The sequence below is a fragment of the Vanessa tameamea genome, chromosome 13 (assembly GCF_037043105.1).
Source record: "Vanessa tameamea isolate UH-Manoa-2023 chromosome 13, ilVanTame1 primary haplotype, whole genome shotgun sequence".
In the NCBI taxonomy this organism is placed as follows: domain Eukaryota; kingdom Metazoa; phylum Arthropoda; class Insecta; order Lepidoptera; family Nymphalidae; genus Vanessa; species Vanessa tameamea.
The window spans coordinates 4,585,278-4,604,960 of record NC_087321.1 but is presented as its reverse complement, the minus strand read 5'-3'; the positions used below and the strand labels follow the sequence as shown (position 1 = coordinate 4,604,960).

The 19,683-nt window shown below is 32.9% G+C and overlaps 2 protein-coding genes and 1 non-coding gene across 3 annotated transcripts in view; 2 read left to right on the top strand and 1 right to left on the bottom strand.

The window, feature by feature from the left end:
* The window catches only part of LOC113397956 (alpha-amylase 1-like), a 43,971-nt gene that overhangs the window by 8,432 nt on the left and 15,856 nt on the right, over window positions 1-19,683 (top strand). The window lies entirely within an intron of this gene.
* LOC113397962 (alpha-amylase-like) lies at window positions 6,806-18,465 on the top strand. Its single transcript, XM_026636502.2, has 10 exons — window positions 6,806-7,042; window positions 7,924-8,078; window positions 11,430-11,601; window positions 11,957-12,072; window positions 13,704-13,893; window positions 14,802-14,975; window positions 15,981-16,112; window positions 16,614-16,814; window positions 17,927-18,088; window positions 18,396-18,465. Exons 1-10 carry the CDS (start codon window positions 6,875-6,877, stop codon window positions 18,405-18,407), a joined length of 1,482 nt encoding a protein of 493 aa, XP_026492287.2. The 5' UTR covers window positions 6,806-6,874; the 3' UTR covers window positions 18,408-18,465.
* LOC113398038 (U1 spliceosomal RNA) lies at window positions 13,011-13,172 on the bottom strand. The gene has a single exon (XR_003368873.2). It is a non-coding gene; the product is annotated as a U1 spliceosomal RNA (small nuclear RNA).

Below are 19,683 nucleotides of genomic sequence, written 5' to 3'. Positions count from 1 at the left end.
TAGAAGTGGAATGATGTTGTATTGTAGATATACAAATCAATAGCAGAGCTATAAGCAAATCACATGGAATATGTTAATCTAAGGTTTGCTTATCTTTCCTCTTCTTTGATTGGAAAGGGATATATAAGTACTGAGGGTAAATCATTAGGCGTAAGACTGACTATCCTACCTTTTAATAATGTTTTTTTCTTAATATGAATGTTATAGGACCTTATTATAATGTTTCTGAGTGATCTGAGGAGCCATTTTTAAGTGATGGAATTCTAAAATCGTTTAGCAACATGCTAAAGATCTAATCATATTATATAATACCAAGAACTCGCTAGAAACCTTAGTAAGCGGTAACTAAATGAAATTTAAAGTTCAACTGCACAAGTATTTTATATGAAAAAACATGGAATTAAATCAATCTGAATGTTATTCGTATTTTAAGTTACGGTCGAGCTGTCATGTTCAATAAAGTAATAGTAAAGAAAAAAATATCTATTAAACTGGTCTCACTTTAATAGTCCTTCGTAATAATTTCAGTTTCTCTGTTACCATAAGTCAATTTGCGTGTGATTTTTCTATCTTTTTGTGTCTACGAAGCATGCATTAGTGTTCCCACCCATAAAGGATATGGTTTACATTATTAATATCTGATTTAATAATTGTGATAATCTAATTAAAATTGAAATACTTTTAATATAGCGCCATTTTTTTAATACATATTTTGGCGAGTTTCAAATTGATACAAATTCTAGAATTGTTTATTTTATGAAGACTGAACAAAATTTCACTGTCACAAAAATTTACATCGTCTGAAATTCCTGTTAAAATATTATATTTTTCTAAATATTATTATAATAAAAGTATACTTACTTAATACTTGACTATGTCTGATTTATAAGGATATTGTGTTGACAAAACTCAACAAAAAAGTAGTTGTATTACAGTACCCCAATTATAATGATTCGGTCACAATGTATTCGTTTATATTTTGAATTTGTTAAAATTCGATACAACAAGTCAATATTTATACGTCAAATCGTATTAAAAATAATTAAGAATTAGTATAAGGACATAGCTACGTAAGTATTAAGTTCAGTGGAACACAAATATTATAATCTGATAGATCTTAAAAATTGCTCTCTTTCTTGTATTTTGGGTAAGAAAAGGATAGTAAATGTTTTAGTCCTGTCAAAATTAATTGTGTGCAAAAGATGCAGCATCAATCTTCATGTATCCAATTATATTGCCTCGATAGCAACAAAAACATGTTTTGTTCTTTTCTTTCCTAATCAATTATAATAGAAAAAAAAGAGATAGAGCTGTTTCCATACACAGCGATGTGTGTTATATATGAAAGTCATGTCTTGAACATTATTAGCTCAGCAATTGCATTATAAACCTTATACTCTAAGCATAAAGGATGACATTTGTAAAATGTTTTTAATCTATACAAAAACTGGTACTTAATAGTTGTAACTATTTGCTATTATTTTATAGGTAAAGTTTTTCAAAAGTCAATTTATATTCTATAAGCGTTTATATATTTGATATATAAAGCCTGCCAGAGTCAAATTATAACATAAAAATGTTAAATATTTACTTATGATATTACTTAATGTATTTATAATAATAAATTTAGAATATAGCTAATATTATATATATATATATTGTTAAATATAGTATATAAGTTGAGTAAATTCTCAAACTTTATATAAACATTTATATGCATTATTAATATCTCAATATAGTTATTTATTCTAATTTATTATGTTATGGTTATATGTCAGTTAGATTAAAAATTTAAATGTATTCAAATTAATTATATACCAAGGATTATATTAAATACGTTCATAGTGTCCAGTAGAAATTAAAAGTATGTATCAATTTTCTTTCACACATTGATTTCAACGTTTTGTATTTAGAAACACATTCATTACATACGTATGTCATTACTTGAGTCAATTATGTACGTGATATATGTATGTAATATTAATCTGTTTAATGCTGCTGGCGCTTTTTAGTGACTGCGATAAAAACAGCTTGCACTGTGCCACAAGTTCATTCCACGAAACGAGCTCCCAAAGGAAATTGCCCTTTTGCGCTCATTGCTTAATGCGCGTGACCTTTAGTGGCCAAAACATTTCGTGACATTGTCTCACTTGCCCGAATTGTCTCGCTTATCTCCATATGCGCGCATCGACTATTGCGGTGTGGTTATTTTGTTCCATAGGAGTTCTACTGGTGGAATGGACTATAAAGTATTGTTGCCACATTAAAAAATATAGCAAATTAAATAATTATATTAAAACCATGACAAGAAATTAAGACGATCTTAGTAACATTATAATTACTATTTTAATGCATACTATGTAGATGAATAAAAATATAAATTCTGTCTTATTTTCGCCTGGCAACTTGGTACATATATTTTTTTAATTTGAATACAATATAATAAGGCGATATTAATATATGAATTCAACTATTTTATGTTAATATATTTAGATATTATAAACCTTAAAAGTCTGCATAATTGTAGCTTAGATTATCGGTTCTACGGGAGGAGGTGCAATTAATTTTTCTAAATTATATTATTGTTAAAATGGACTGATTTATTCTCAATTTTATCTCGTATCACCTGTATAATGTTCGGTGTATATTTCATAGGCCTGTGGAGCGTTTGTGAACAAACTCACTATAGAACATCGTCGTGAAATGTCAGACGATGATAAGCAATTTTGACTATGATAATTACTATAACACTTAAAGCATCGAAATAGCGAAACGCGGTAAGTCGGTTTTAAACATTTCACGAGTGAGATACGAAATGAGCTCTTACAGAATATCAATGCCGGTACCTATCTCTGACAAAGTCTACAGCTTTATTCTGTATATGTCAGTGTCACCGAGGGCCATAGGGATGTAACTAAGAAATACTATTTTTTTTTTATTGGGTAATTCTGTGCCAATTTCGGCCTCTAAAACTTTCACGAGCACGTCTTTCTTTTGATTTATTTGAATTGTATCAAATTTTTTATCTTAGTACGAAATATGAAAGTGACGTATATTTTACTCTCAGTCATATATTAAGTAAGTGCTTATGATTACTTGTAATGAACTATTTGATTTAATAAATATTTAAATAAATGTTTTTTTTTTTTTTTTCTTTAGCCCGAAGTATTTATGCACAGCTTATATAATTAAAGACAATGAAGACTATGTCTATATTTTATGATCTGTGTGTGTAACCGTTTATCTTATGATCTGATGATATTATTCTTAAATATTACATATGTTATGTTTATTTTTAAAATTGTCTATGTTAATAAAATCCTCTAAAAAAATTACAAGTGTCACTATATTTGGAATGAAATGTTTTACTTATTTTTGGATAAGTTGTAAAGCTGTAATATCATTTTTTTGTATTCCTCAGGTGATTTATATAGGGGTACATGTCAGTCACCTCCTCGTGGTGTACCCTGGGCAACGGGGCCGGCTTGAGCTTGCTCGTCGGCCACGGCTAAGACTGGCGGGAGGGAAGCCGCGGGGCCGCTCCTGGTACGTCCCTGATCGGCGTCAGGGCGGACCATGTGAGTGGCCTCGTTGGCTAGGAGGGAGTGGGAGGGCTCGCTACTCGAGCCTCCCAGGTGTTTTACACCGGCGGTCAGCGGCGGAGCCTACCATCTTATCCGCCGCAGGGCGTCAGCTTCGTTGACGCCCAGCCTCCAGTGGCGGACTCGGGGGAGTTCGTCACATTCACAAGTGGAGGATGAGGGGGAAGGCGCGCACTAGGCGCGCTTTCCATGTATATTCAGCCGCCTTACGGCGGCTGCCGCTGGTGGGGTCGCGGTTGCATGCCCTTGGCGATCCCGTTGCCTCACCACTCGGCGGCATGGTGGAAACCCGAGGATGGTTTTAGTGGGTAGGACAGGGCATTAGCATCAGCGTGCCCTGGCACGGGGCATTAGGCCCCGGTTGAGTCCCACATACCCGTCCCGGTCCCCCGACCGGGCGGCATGCGTAAATGCATTTCCTCCTCGTTAAACAAAAAAAAAAAAAAAGGTGATTTATATAATACATGAAATTATTATTAATATAATTATAAGTTCAACTATTCAATCATGAGTTACTCGTTACCTGAAGCTACGAATTTAAAACAATAAACAAATGGAAACATGCATTTTAATGAAGTTTAAATTTTATGCATAATGACATGAATAGTTTGATCAAGTTTTGGTTCCGTATTAATAATATCGCATTAATTTTTCGTCAAAATAAGTGGCTTTGAAGTTATGACTGTTTGCAAGTTACTGAAACCAAAAATACCGTAATTTTTATTTTTGTCTATATGCATGTTTTGTAGGTAATCTTAAAAATGGGTAAAATATACAAATGTTAATAGTTTAATTACTTTTGGGATAGCCAATCTATCGACTGCCTCCTGAGAGCACCCATCCTTACCGGGAGAGGGGTTTTGTACTACGCACACGAAACTCATCACGGCGAGATGGCGGAGTTTCCAGGAGTCGGCCCGCTTGGCTAAAGTCAGGACGTCGCTCCTGGTGGACAGCATTGGAATATTGGGCTTGAGGGTCTCCATCTCTAAAACAGAGACCACTCTTATTTCATGGTCTACATGGTCAGAAGACGCTATGGCGCTATTATAAGGCGCTATGCGTAGTTTCTCCCCCGGTTGTAAGCATCGCCGTTAGTAGGGTGGTTCTTTGTACCCCAGGAACTCCTCAAGGTTGGAGACCCGCTAAGTTGGGCCAACTGTTAGGGCGTCACATGCGCAAGCGATCACGTGATGCCACCCTGAAAAGACGGAGTTGGTACCGCTAGTTTTTTAGTGTAGTGGTATTCCGGTTTCCGTGATGGTCCCGGATTAGAATAGGACCTCCCCAACTCTACCCGTGGGTGTCGTAAGAGGCGACTATGGGTATTTAAGGCCCACTGCATATCACCTGCACTTTGGGCTACCCGCACGGTGGCGGGTAAACCACCACGACAGCATTCCCAAGGAGGGTTGGTGTCAGGCAGGCGGCCGACCGTAATATTTAAGCCAAAACTCTTAGCAGCATGGACAGTAAAAACCATACGAGTGATAGGGCTAGGGCGTACCCCACAGGCGACGCGCAGGGGCAGCACCCGGCTCCTGTGGGAAATGGACAAGGGTTGTCGCACCGGAACGGGCGGGTGCGACGTAAGAAGCGAGCTCGAAGTGTGAGAGAGTTAAGATTGAGGTGTGCAAGTTGGAATGTAGGAACGATGTCTGGAAGAGGAAGAGAGCTAGCAGATGTTTTAAAAAGGCGACGGATAAATGCAGCGTGCCTGCAAGAGACAAAGTGGAAGGGTGCAAGGGCTAGGGAAATAGATGGTCAGACCTGCTGTTCTATATGGATCAGAGTGTTGGGCTATAAAAGGGATGACTGAAAGACTGAAAGATGAATTGCATGTGGCGGAGATGAGAATGCTGAGAGGAATGTGTGGTGTTACGCGAATGGATAGAGTAAGGAATGAGTACATAAGAGGAAGTTTGAAAGTGGCACCGGTAACCGAGAAGCTATCCGGAAACCGGCTGTCTTGGTATGGGCATGTTATGCGGAGGAATGAGGACCATGTTGTGAGAAAGGTTTTGAAAATGGATGTGGATGGATATAGAGGTAGGGGAAGACCCAAGAAACGATGGATGGATTGTGTGAAAGACGATATGGTTAGAAAGAATGTTACTAGTGAGATGACGTCCGACAGAGAAGTATGGAAGAAGAAGACATGCTGCGCCGACCCCAAGTAGAGTTGGGATAAGGGCAGGAGGATGATGGTATTCCGGTGAGTTAGGGCGCACCAGTCGTTCTCAGCATTGGTAACTCCCACATACTTCACGCGGTGGAAACGCGTAAGAGCGTTTTTCCAGAGAGATAAAATAAAATGGGAGATAGCCAGTCTTTGTATAAGTTTAGATTTTGTATTGAAATAAAACCTTTTTATTACTGTCGGAAAATGTTTCTCATCACATTAGTGAAATCAGATGGGACTGTAATAACGGGTATACAAAGAACTCGCATTGTATAGAAAACCAGATAGCGACCCTTATCAAGTTTGTTTTCGTTATTCTTGTTATAAAATTATTATTTATAAAATCGTTTGGCTCGACTGACCATTAACGTACCAGTTGTGATAACTGAAAATATTAATTGAAACGAAAGGCAATAATAACAACTATGTTATATATATATTTTTTATTATTAATCTTTTATATTTTTTTGAACTCTGTTATATTTTACCGCCTTGTTGCTATAGCGACCCCGTCTTTTATTTTTCTCCGTTACATCGGTTGCCATGGAAGACAGTCTCTTTTGCGTAACTAATGAGTAACGTTCGGAAAAGAATGGGTCGGCTATTCAATTCCAAAGCTTAGGTCGGCTCGGCTTGGCTTGGCTTGGTTCGGCTTAGCAAATAAATAAATATAATATATCAAATAAAGTAGAGTTGGTTTGGTGAAATGGTATGAGTATCTTTGTATGAAAGTACTTATTTATTATTTTTGTTAAAAAAAAGAAAACTTTAATCCTTGTTTTACCCGTACGTACCGTACTACCAGTACGTACCAGTTAAGAAATCAATGTAAAAGTTTTATAAAAACTACAGCGGAACGCTAAATTCTTGAATTGGTTCCAAACATAATTATAAATGAATTTTCGTGTTATTGTAGAAACGAACCGAATGATTGTAATTAAAATTATTTTAAAAGGTAAAATACTTTAAGAGCTGGTAATACTGAATCACGTACCAATATAAAAAGAGATTTATGATAATAATTATTATGTAGCACAAATGTAGCTTCCACTTAATTAACAATCTCTCAGTAAATTGTGATCTTGTAATCATGTCGTGTTTTGTTTTAATATTGATTTTAACGAGTGGAGTGTGTAGTTATGAAACGAACATGTTACCAAATAGAACGACGATTGTACATCTATTTGAATGGAAATGGCGTGACGTTGCAGACGAATGCGAGCGTTTTCTTGCACCTAAAGGCTTCGGCGGTGTCCAGGTAATTGAATATATTCGTAAAAAATATAAAATTGTATTTTGTATGTTTTTCCTCTATGCTATCTTAATCTTTTCATACGATTAGGAAGCCAATTCTCTTAACTTGTAACGGTGATGAAGCATACCCCACAAAAATGAACCTCAACTTAATCGTAAATGAAGACGAATTCTACTTATAACGATACTATACCGATTCGTTAATTCGTTGTTAAAATAGAAAAAAAAAACGGTTAAACGACAACGATTATATTACAATTCGATTGCGATAAATTGGGGGTTCTGTATACGCCATATGACATAAAATATTTTGCTTTACAAATGTATCTATAAACTTTTTATATAGGTCATTATTCTACCCGTGTGAAACCAGGAAACCTAGTACATAGTTATTTAAAAGGACAAAGTAATTTTTAATATTATATATATTATAATATTTTTCTGAGTAATGTATATTGAAGATTTGACCGACAGACAGTACTGTCTTATCTTTGATGTATTTCATACATATATCCCATAACCGATTTTATTTATAGTTGTATATTCTGATAGAATTATTTATATATGATTTTGAAAATGAGTATTCTAAAATAATCTATTTTTTAACCGTGTTGAAATCCTCATGAGTACCATAATCCCGGATGATGATGATGGAGGATTATGTCAGGTTCCTACCGACTACAATGTCACGGTCAGTCTTCGCTCCACAGATAGTAAAGTTGCGGGCATGATTGCGCATTTAACCAAGACTCCGCTAGCAGCTGTTTGTTCGTCGAACTTTTCGTTAAAGACTCCTTATATTTACCTTACATTTGCTTACATATGAACATTAATTAGTTTGTTTTATAAATTATTATTGGTATTTTTATTACCTTGGCTTCAAAGATATCTCCGCCTTCCGAAAACCTGGTGATACACAAGGATGGTCAAAGACCTTGGTACGAACGCTACCAAGTAATGTCCTACAAGCTGATAACGAGATCCGGTGACCAAAATGATTTTCTGGATATGACTAGGAGATGTAACAACGTCGGTGTACGGTAAGACTATAATGATCATAAGTATATATATCTAAAAAAACTATTCTATAACCAATTTGAAAACAGTTATTAATTAAATAACATAGCAAAATAAAAATATGTTATATATAAAAAAAAGCAGGTCATCGTAGCGCTAACACATTGAAACTAAGAAATATTATCTAATTTTAACGCCATCAATTTGTATCAGGTCTGGAAACTTATTGGATATGCTTAATTGTGATAAGGATGTTATCATGGCCGTTTTTATCTGGATATAATATAGTAAATAATTGTGTAAGCAAACTCTTAATCCGATCGGGCCAACTGACTCGACAGGAGAAATTTCAGGCGCAGAACCAACGGTTTTGTGTTTTTCCAAACTTTCGGCTACTTCTAAGAATTTCTCGATGGAAGAGTTTAATAACTTTTTATTGCTCTGAACCTCGACTTTGAGTCCAGTACCACCGTATAAGTTAGCGACTAGACCGATGAGGAAGTCAACAAATACATATTTCTACTGTAGGTATTGAGTTTTGTAATGACATTTGCCCATTCATCCTTAAAATCAAAACACATACTTACAAATCGAATTATTTATACGTCATTCAAGTGAAGTAAACAATGTGACTATATCCTTGTAAAACTCTTAATACAAAAAAATATATATATTGACATAAGTATTTGTTACTGTGATATTACAGGAATTGTGTTTTTAGTGGCTTTTATTTGTGCCGACAGGATAGATTATTTCGTGATGTCACGTGCGCATGTGATCTGTTATAGATCCTACAAACTGTCGCCTTCTGACCTACGGTCAAATTATAATACAATATTAAAATAATTCCATAGACAGTTACTTCTTCTATTAACTAGTTAAAAATGTTTCCAACATTGAGCTCTTTCAAGTAATTCACAGTTACAAGTGTATTTTCTTTTGGATCGGATATGTGGATCCGAACGACCGAACATAATCGAGATTAGTAAATCTTTTCATCGACCATATAGATACATGTAATATTCAACGTAATTTTAATTATTTTTTCATTAATTTTAATTCTTTTAAAATATATTAACCGAATTAATTGCATACTCGTATAAATAATCCATTTCAATTGATATTTTATCGGTTTATTGTTAATAAAAACAGCTAGCAACGAAGTGCATAATTACATATGTAGGTAAAGATATTTATATTTGGGAATGATTAATTGATATGTTACAAGTACGTGTGTGATTTACATTGATACCAGTCATTATCGGTTAATGAAATGAATTATTATCTCCATACTAGGAATTTGCCCTGTCTTGAAACGCTTTATTTAGTCGTGTTAAGCACCACGCACATGCACTAGCAGTTTACAGGCATACCAGCAAGCTATAACCAATATACATCTAGAAAAGCATACATTCACACTGGAATCCGCCGCACTGAAGATAGTAGGCTGTAATCCGCGCATGCAGCATTAAATTTTTATGCGAAGAAAAATATCGTGAGCAAACCTAGACGTGTCTAATGAAACTTTGCTCCATGTGTAACGAGCTCACAATGGAGTAGAGTGGTGGAATAAGCTCCAAACCTTTTCCTCAAAAATAACCCATACGCCTGTAGACCGTTTTACATATCAAGCTACTAATTTAATTAAAAAATGAATTAGTACAAACATATACAAGTAGATAATTTTTTATTTATAAGTATATTATATATTTGTAGATGATTATTATTTAAAACTACTAGCTAGTTTTATGTTTATGTTTTCTGAAACATTTTAATGAAATGCAGTGATACGATTTTATTCAACTTTAACCTGCAAGCCTAATTACGAACTAAAAAGAAACCAACTAAAAATAAATGAAGCCTAAAAGTAACAATTCAATTGTAAATAACCTACCTAATAAAGTGCGAGTCTGACTCGTGGACCGAGGGTTCCATATACATATTTATAGGTATGTAAATAGCTCATAGATCTACCAAAAGGGAACGATGCTTGAAGATATTTCCCTTTTTTCAAGTTTTTTAAATTTTCTTATGTAAGCAGAGCCCTGCTCCTAAGCAAAATGTACGCAGTGTGGGATCAATTTATATTGGTTAATTTTATAAACAAATAAAAATAAAAAAAATCATGATTTTCAGTTTTTGAAAAATACCTTCTTAGTGCACCTCTAGGATACTCGAGGTATACGTGTGCCAAATTTCACGTCTCTAGGTTCAGTGGTTTAGGCTGTGCGTTGTCTGTCAGTCACTCAATCACTCAGTAACGGAAGAGTTTTATATATATTGATTACGTGAAGGTAACTTTTCTATCAAGACCATGGTATACATATATAAAAATTAAAATCTTCAACAATCTCCAATAACCACACAAATAGCGAAACATCATATCAAAACCTGTTATTGACCGCTAATTGGGACATCATACGATAATCACACTATTGTATCTTTTGATTTGTATATTTTAAGTCGGATGTGTGAAATTGTTTGGTTACTTAAACATGATTACTTCTTATATAATATAAACCAAATCAGGTGGCAGTTTGTACTGAACTGTCACGCAACTATATACATAATCGGTCGAATGATAATGAGAAATACCCCAAAGATACTACTGCTTAACAGGATTTTTAGTAAATTGAAACTAAAATCTGAGCTAAAAATTCAAGCAGGTCATTAAACGTACAAATCTCCCAATTAAATTGCCCGTTGTGTATATTATTCAAACATCCTTTCCGAGCTAAGCTTAAGTAAAGTTGGCGATGAAGAGGAGGAAGAGGCTCTGAGTACATGTACCAGAATCTATTTGGTAATATTAACATGTTAACCACAGTTGTACTCAAACTTAGCAAACGCAACGTCAATTGTGTGCCTTTGATATGTATTTGAGTTCTATAGACATTGTGACCGCGTCATTTGCATGTTAAACAACCTGTTATGTACAGACATGAAGATAATTGTTATAGCGATAGATACAGATAACAAAATAATGTTAGTGCTGGCTTGTTTAACTTTGCTTTTTACGATATTTTTTTAAGTTTTGATTTGTTCCAGTTTTTAATGTTTCAGTATCTATCGGATGACTTGGTTCAGGAATTAAATATGTTCATGTTATACTTTGTAATGTTTGTTAAAACTCTGATTTAAAATTTGTACTTAATAATTTACAAAAATTAGTTTTAATTTAAAGCGGGTGTAACTACGAAGCACAGCAACTCATATAATAATGTTTTATACCAAAACTTTTTCCGAAACGCGATCCATCTTTTGGTGTTAGTTTTATATAAAGTAGTTTTTCCAGTTAAAAATTCAATCAAGAACAAAAAGTCTTCATTGATTAGAATAGATAATTGAATATAGCTCATTAACTTTGTTTTTAGAATCTACGCCGATGTTGTCGTTAATCATATGACGGGCGCTTACAAAGATAATAAGGGCACCGGTGGGAGCACGGCAGACTTCAACACCTATAATTACACGGGAGTCCCATACATCGAAAAAGATTTTCACAATCCGCATTGCAAAATCAGCAACTACTACGATGTCAATGAGGTTGGTACATATTATAATTATTTATTAAAGTCAATCATAAAATCAAAATAGACTTTATTTAAGAATGTATGTGTGCTCATAAAACCACTTTTGGATTGTCATTTTACAAGATAAATTAAATTTAAAGTTAATTGCCATCGGATTGGACTTTACATTCTACTGAGAAGAACCGGCAAAAATCCAGTAGATTCTCTTTACTATAAAACAACCGGATCTATTTAAATATGGACACATACTCCAAATATATCTTCTTACGTACCCACTGTATGATTGAATCAACAGATAGGAATAGATAAATTATAATATTAATTAATATAAAAATATTTTGATAATATGTATCTTGGATTAAATTCAGGTACGAAACTGTGAACTGTTGGGATTAAAGGATTTGAATCAAACTGAAGAATATGTACGCAAGAAAATAGTCCGATACTTCAATAAACTCATCAAACTCGGTGTAGCTGGTTTTAGGTAATATAATGAATATTAAAAAAAAAACCGCCCTACGTACAATTACGATACGAAGAAAAGCAATATGGTCTCATCCGATGAGAATGCAAAAAAAAAACCATAAGTGTATAAAAACGGTATCAACTATATTGTTTTGTTACCAGTACCAAAAATATGTTCAAAATTTTAGTGCAATCGGTTGGTATTAGTTCAAAATTCTGTTGCAGGATTTGACCCACGCATGAACCTAACATTACTAACAGATGAACCTAAATAAAACCGTGTAAAAAATTTAGTTACGATATAGATCATTTTTTTGCTAAAGTTCAAAATATATGCAAGTACCTACAGATGTTATATTTTCTAAATCTGTTAATGTCAATTGTAATTCACAATTCAAACCAGAAAAATCTTAGTAGTATAAGTTTTTAAATACATAATATAAAATTTTAGTAACAATACTAAATAAAAATACAGAATCACATATATGAACAAAATCTTGTTCATATAAATGCTATTATGTCGTATACGTGTGCTCATATTATACCCTCTAGACCAATATTAAAGTTATCTAATCTAACTGTATGAACAGGATCTTCGTTAAAATTTTAAGCGCGTTTTGACTAACTAAATATTTCTGTTGTCTGTATAAATTTAAAGACTGGGATTTACGTTGAGCTTTAAACTTTGAGTGAATTTTCATAACTCGTTTTATTTTTTTTTGAAATTTGAGTCTCTAGTTTCAGATATAAGCCGAAGATGCTTGTTATTCGCATATTATATTGTTTTTTAAAGAATTTTAAATGATTGGTATAACATTTGTCATTTTTAACATGAGTCTGGCAGCATATCGTTTCAAGATATCGTCACCTTAATAAATCATAATGTTTGTAGAATGATGTCTGCAAAATTAATGTTTTACAATCCACACATGGATTTAATTATATCAGAGCTTATAAGGGGGACAGCGCGTACGCAGTCCCCACTATCAAAAATTACGCGTCCGAGTTATCCGCATTAGGGATAATCGCAGAGGTCAACCCGTCCGCAGTGCAATGGACAGGCCTCGCTCTGGGGGAACCGCCTTTATGATCACGGTGTCCCCTACGCCAGGTAAGTATGCTTAAACCGGGTTACACCCGCGGTAGTCAATGTTCACGCGAAAATCTGGCAAGCGCGATTCAGAAAACAGCATGTAACGTACAGCGCCATCTAGATAATACGGTCGTAAATTGTGTTACGTGATAGTTCATCTGGCGCTCTCATCGTCATCTCTCTGTAATCTCTATAATAATATCAACTAAGCTCTAACGCTACTGAAGCCAGTTTATTTTGGATACTCTTTTTAATACACGCTGCAGAAACTATATAGGAGACTTAATTTTTCTGTATGATGAGATATTATTATGTTTTGTGGATAAGCATTTCAAGACTGTTGTTTCAAAGGAACTTGCATGTCGTCTATTGCAAGATGTTCTTCCTTACAGTGTATTTATTACTTTTAATAATACTAATTTAGCCTGCAAAAGTAGCACTTAACTTCGATACTAAAATGTACATTCATCTTTTTTAGTTCCCTTTAAAAATAATATAATAATAAATTTAGTATTTAGTCATATAATTATTTAGCTTTTAGTCAATATTGTCTTCAGAATCGACGCAGCCAAACACATGTGGCCAAGCGATCTCAAAGAGATTTATAAGCAGCTTAATAATTTGAACCCCGAACACGGATTTGTTCCAAGAACGAAGCCTTATATTTACCAAGAGGTTATTTACAATAATGGAGAACCAATTCATCCCGAGGAGTACACGCCTTTCGGTGATGTCACTGAATTCAGGGTAAGAAGTTTGTATATAAACGTAAAATAAAGAAACCAATCGTAAATATCCAAATGAGGTTACATTCCGAAAATTACCAATAAATGCTTATTTTCGCTCTGAAATCAAGGAAAATTATTCTCGAACGATGTCTCATTTTGGGTAGTTTAATTGGGTATTATCGTAAATACCTTATAATTATTTAAAAGCTAATAATATTGAAACGAATAATGCCAGTAAGCATATGTGCCTATTGCTCAATCAAGCCTTTTATTCAGTATCTAGAATTGTGTGTATCTGATATGTATTTAGATTTTAAATTTCATAATGTAACCATCTGTTTTAGAATTTTCTACAATAAGCTAGTCTTGATACTTGTAGTATTCTTATAAAGTTGACCTTTATGAGATTAAGTTGCCTATGCAAAATATATATTAATAATACAGATAAGTACAAGTCAAACGATGAGTCTTATTTGCAAAATATAAGAAGTTAAAATTATTAATAATTTGTTATGGTTACGTCGCAAAAACAACGTATAAATTGAGCTGGGTCAGTATTATAACTGGTACACGGGACACTATCTATTCTTGGTTGGGCACTAATGGTGTAAGTGGTTTATATATGCAATATCAGTGACGACAAAGTTAACTTAAAAACAGGTGGACCATTTGCTCATCTGCCTTCCTAAATAAAATAATATGTGGTGTTTTAAGAAATGTTATCGTATCTTCTATTGTAACAGTTTTTTAACAAAGATCACTTTTAATTTGAACTCTGTGGGAAATTCTCTCGCAAACAGGTCAAGGCACATTCGGCGACACAGTGACATTAATTTCTGGAGATATGTCTTTGTTTAGACTCTTTTATAGAAATAAAAATGGTGTTAAAATTTCTCGAAATATTTTAATGGTGAACTCTTATTTAAGGTTGGATCGGAACTTACGAACGTATTTCGCGGTAAAAATGCAATGAAATGGCTAATATCTTGGGGAGAACATTGGAAGATATTGCCTCGTGAATCAGCCTTAACTTTTATTGACAACCATGATACTCAGAGGAGCAATGACGTCCTGACATATAAAGAATCTAAAGCTTATAAGGTAATAGAGTGAAACTCTGTGATCTACAACTGAACTAAGGCCTAAACTCTAAGGCTCTAAACTTAATCTACCACGATTCTACAATGCAAACAGGTTCCGTCGACAGATGAAATAGTTTCGTTTCATTTTTTTTTACAGCCATGCACAATATGTATTATAAACTCAAAGTAAGCCCATGTAATTTCAGTAATGTCTGAGATTTAACTCACTATATAAATTAAAACAATTTTTGCGTTCATCTATAATTTACCTATTTCTTTTTGTTTTGGAATATAGCATGCGTGAAATGAAATTAAATAAATTTCACTGTACATAACTGGAAAAACAGATTTTATGAGTAGATTTAGTTGACTAATTTATATAAATTACACATTAAGCTGCATGTAAGCATACTATCGGTTAAAACAGCAGACAGTCGAAATAAAAAAATATATGTTTTTTTTTTATCTCTGATGAAAGTTGAAACTGTATGCAAATTTTTGGTATAAAATATTATTGAACTGTTCCACATAAAACTGATACCGAATCCAATTTATCCAAATATGCGGGAACAACTTTTTGTAAAAATGTAGATTAAAATTGCTTATGTTAGTTTTTTAAAGAAGTATCTGACAAAAGCTATGTTCACTCCGACATATTATATCGTACAAAAATGTGTAGAACGTATCTTACACTGGTCTAAGGGCTAATCTATAAGGAAGATTAAATAAGGTATAACATAAGAATTTCGAAGAAATAATAAGGATTATGTTTAACAAGTAATGAAGAATAGCCGGAATTCCTACGTTATGATGGATTTCACATGGAATTCTCAATTTTGTCTAAAACTACTTTATTTTATCCGTTTTTATTAATCTCATACTAAGCTCTGATTTATGGCTCAATATATTTACAGAAATATATTTTTGATAAAGTTTCAAATACTTTATCTTTTTATTCTTCAACGATTTTCAGAGAACTTAATAAATCACGCTTAATCTTAGTAACTTGTGCCTTTTTATTTAGGCAGCCATAGCGTTCCTATTAGCACACCCATATGGCAAGCCACGTGTAATGAGTAGTTACTTCTTCGATAACAGTGAACAAGGCCCACCGTCTGATGGAAACGAAAATATTATCACACCATGCATTAATGAAGTACGTTTTTTTATTAACTTAATTTTTTTTTTATTTAAGTTTGTTAATTTGCCGCTCACTATATATTGATTTTGACTATAAATCAAATCATAGTATCCAGATTTGCCTATATTTTGTGTATTTTCGTGTCATCTCTAATATTTTTATTTATGACGCTATGAGTTTTCGCTAATGAAAACGTTTGAGTTTTATGTTTAGATAACTTAAAATATAACTATAAAAAGTTAATTTTCTCAGACACCAGGGAATTAAAAAAGTTTTTCGCTACTATTATTAAAGTTATTGCATATTGAATAAAACTTTTTTAAGAAATTTTCTTGCAATCTTAAAAATCCAATTAGGAATATTTTCTTGTTTAAAATATCATTTTCAAGTTTGAATTTTCGTTTTTTCTTGGTTAATGAAAACTAAAATATATTTATAGCGAATAAATACGGCTATGTTAGTTGGCTGCAAAATATTATAGATTTTCATTAAGAATCTCATTGTTACTATAAACAGGATGATATGTGTGGTAACGGTTGGGTATGCGAGCATCGATGGCGCCAAATATACAACATGATATCCTTCAGGAACGCCGTTAGTGATGCCAACATTGAACGTTGGTGGGATAATGGAAACAAGCAAATTGCTTTCGCGAGGGGTAGATTTGGTTTTATCGTATTTAATGGTGATAACGTTGAATTGAATCAAAACTTGCAGGTAAATACAATAATAATAATAATTGTTTGATTGCATTAAACATGATAAACATTTATACAAATTTTGTTAATAAGTATACATGTTAATTCATCAACTATATGTTATTCAAATATCATTACAATAATTTAAAACGAATAGCAATAATGACATCAAAGTTATCACATCAAAAAGGCCAATAATATTTCGTACATTAAAATCCAATCATAAAGATGTCATTTATCTAAGCCCAAATGCACGATACTTGTTTAAATCATTTTTGTTGCTTAATATACTCGAATGAATAGATAACGAACGTGTAAAAAGTTAGGAAACGTAATTTTTGCTGAAAAGTTTAAAGAGTTTTTTTTTTTACTGTATATGTAAATAAAATTGGTCTTCACCTGCCAAGAAATTTTAACAATTCGTTACATCGTCAATAATCCCAACCTTGAGATTTGTATAGTTACACTGCCTCACTCACCCTTCAAAGCGGAACACAAAACTACTAAGTATTGCTGCTTGGCGGTAGAATGGAGGTATCGATCGAGGGAGGGATCGGTATTGGGTACGGACTTAAACAAAGCCCTACCATCAAGATAATGTTGTGCTGTGTTGGGTATAATGGATCATCCGTAGCTTCAATAGCGATTTTATATTGTTGCTGCTACATTATAATGGAATAAAAGTAAAGGGCAGCTGTTTCCCTTAAGTATATTTTATTATATCCTGCTCTACTGGGTAAAGGGCATGTCTTTCTGTTAAGAAGATTTTGCGACCACACTATTTCTATATCAATTTTATGTTTTATATATCTTCAATGCTGGCTTCCTAGATAATTTTGAAATAAAATTAGTATCAAATTTTAAAAGGTATTAACCAAGTCCTATACAATAATTGGGTCGTGTTGGTTCGTTGCAAATTTGTAATCTAACCAATTATCTCTTGTATATGAATTCAAATCGATAATTGGGTTCGGGTGGAACTGCCACCCGAACCCAATTATCGGAAATTTCGGAAATATTCTTAACGTTAGGATAGGTTTCTTTTTTAAATTTATCATTTAATTACGTATTCTTTTTATGTGATTGAGATTATATTTCTTAAGTGTGTGTACGGTTAAATTTGTTATTTAGACAGGTTTACCACAAGGCAGATATTGTGACGTTATATCTGGTAAGAACATTGGTGGAAAATGTTCTGGGACGACTGTAAGGGTAGATATGAACGGCCGTGCACATTTCTACATATCACAATATGCTGAAGATATGCATATCGCTTTACATGTTGGGACAGAGGTAAGAACCTTTCCTTAAGGAATACTGTTAGTAGATTTTATCGAATTGCATAATTTTGTAGCTTTAATTTAGGTAGAAGTTAGCATGGTATTTTGGAAATTTATTGTCAAAATAACCTTTCGATTATCTAGGAATAAACTCGAAACTCGTCGCAGAACTCGATCGTGAAATGTTAGCAAGTCTACACTGATTGTAATATAGCGTTTTAAGTTTGCAACATAATTAACACGAGTACGATATGTTGGTCTTACAGGTTAACATATTGCCTATTGTTTAATCAGATTTATTTTTGTAATTTATTTTTCAGTCAAAGTTGTGATCGAGTGACAAGTGAGAACCGTACTTAATTACGAGATTGAATAAACAATAATGTAAAATATGTGCTTTTTATTTCCCTCTATTCTTGCAAATTGTACTATAAAAGTAATAATATTCTATAATATTATGTTTTTGAATTTAGAAGGGATTCAATCCAGAAGAAAACTTTCACAGATCTAATGGTTTAATAATAACTTCTAATATATTACAGAATATTAGTATATAAGAGAAAGAGATGGAATATATATACTATATATATATTTCTCCAAGAACGCGAGATTAACGATATAAACTTTTTATTCTGACTCCGATCTATTTTAAACAAGAAATATATAAAACCGACTATATCCCAAAATTTGGAAAAACTGATAAATGTTTGTTAGATATAATCTTACTGATTTTATCTCATGACTCGGTTGTCGTACCGGTCACCCAATTTTAAAGATTCACCATTCCCCTTTTTTAATTATAGTACAAAACTAGTTCGGGTAGATAAAATTTAAAATACTATTATTCATAAAAACAATATAATTAGTAAAATAGATTTCGAATTTGTTGTTATGCGATTAGTAAACCCTTAAAGTATTTTATGATATAAATCTAATTTATATATCAGTTAGCAATTCAATAAAACTTATAATAAAATTCATAGACAAAGTGATTTATTTTTTATGAATAGAAGAATGGTAGAAAATAATATGATATTATATGTACAGACTGGCGCTCGGGATGTCTGGCTAAATCCAAAGCTGTCGTTGAGTCACGATCTTCATAGCCCGTATAAAAGAGATTGAAAAACTATATTAATATAAAAAGGTTCACTCTATAAAATAGTTTCGCTTCCATTAAATTATCTGTTGCTTATAATTTTTGGTATATATTCTATATTCAAAATTTAAAAAGTCCACAAAGTGAAATTGAGATGATCGAGATGATGTAATACGATTCACAGATCATTATGATTCTATGATATACTATAACAACTATTTTAATATAGGTTATTTTATATACTAAAACATTAAATACAGTAATGCTTTCGTTTGTTCTAGTTGTTTATAGAAGAAGTAATAGTATTAATTTGATCTTAAGGGAAAAATAAACGAGCATTTGACCTTCCAAAGGAAAGGAAGAAATTATAATGAGGAAATTTCAAGAGAATATTTTTGACAGCTGGATACAATAGACGAATTCTTTATCTTCATTCAACTGTCTTTTCATACTTTTTGTACAATGAGAGCTTATAAACGTCCCGCTATTGAACGAAGACCTCTGATCTT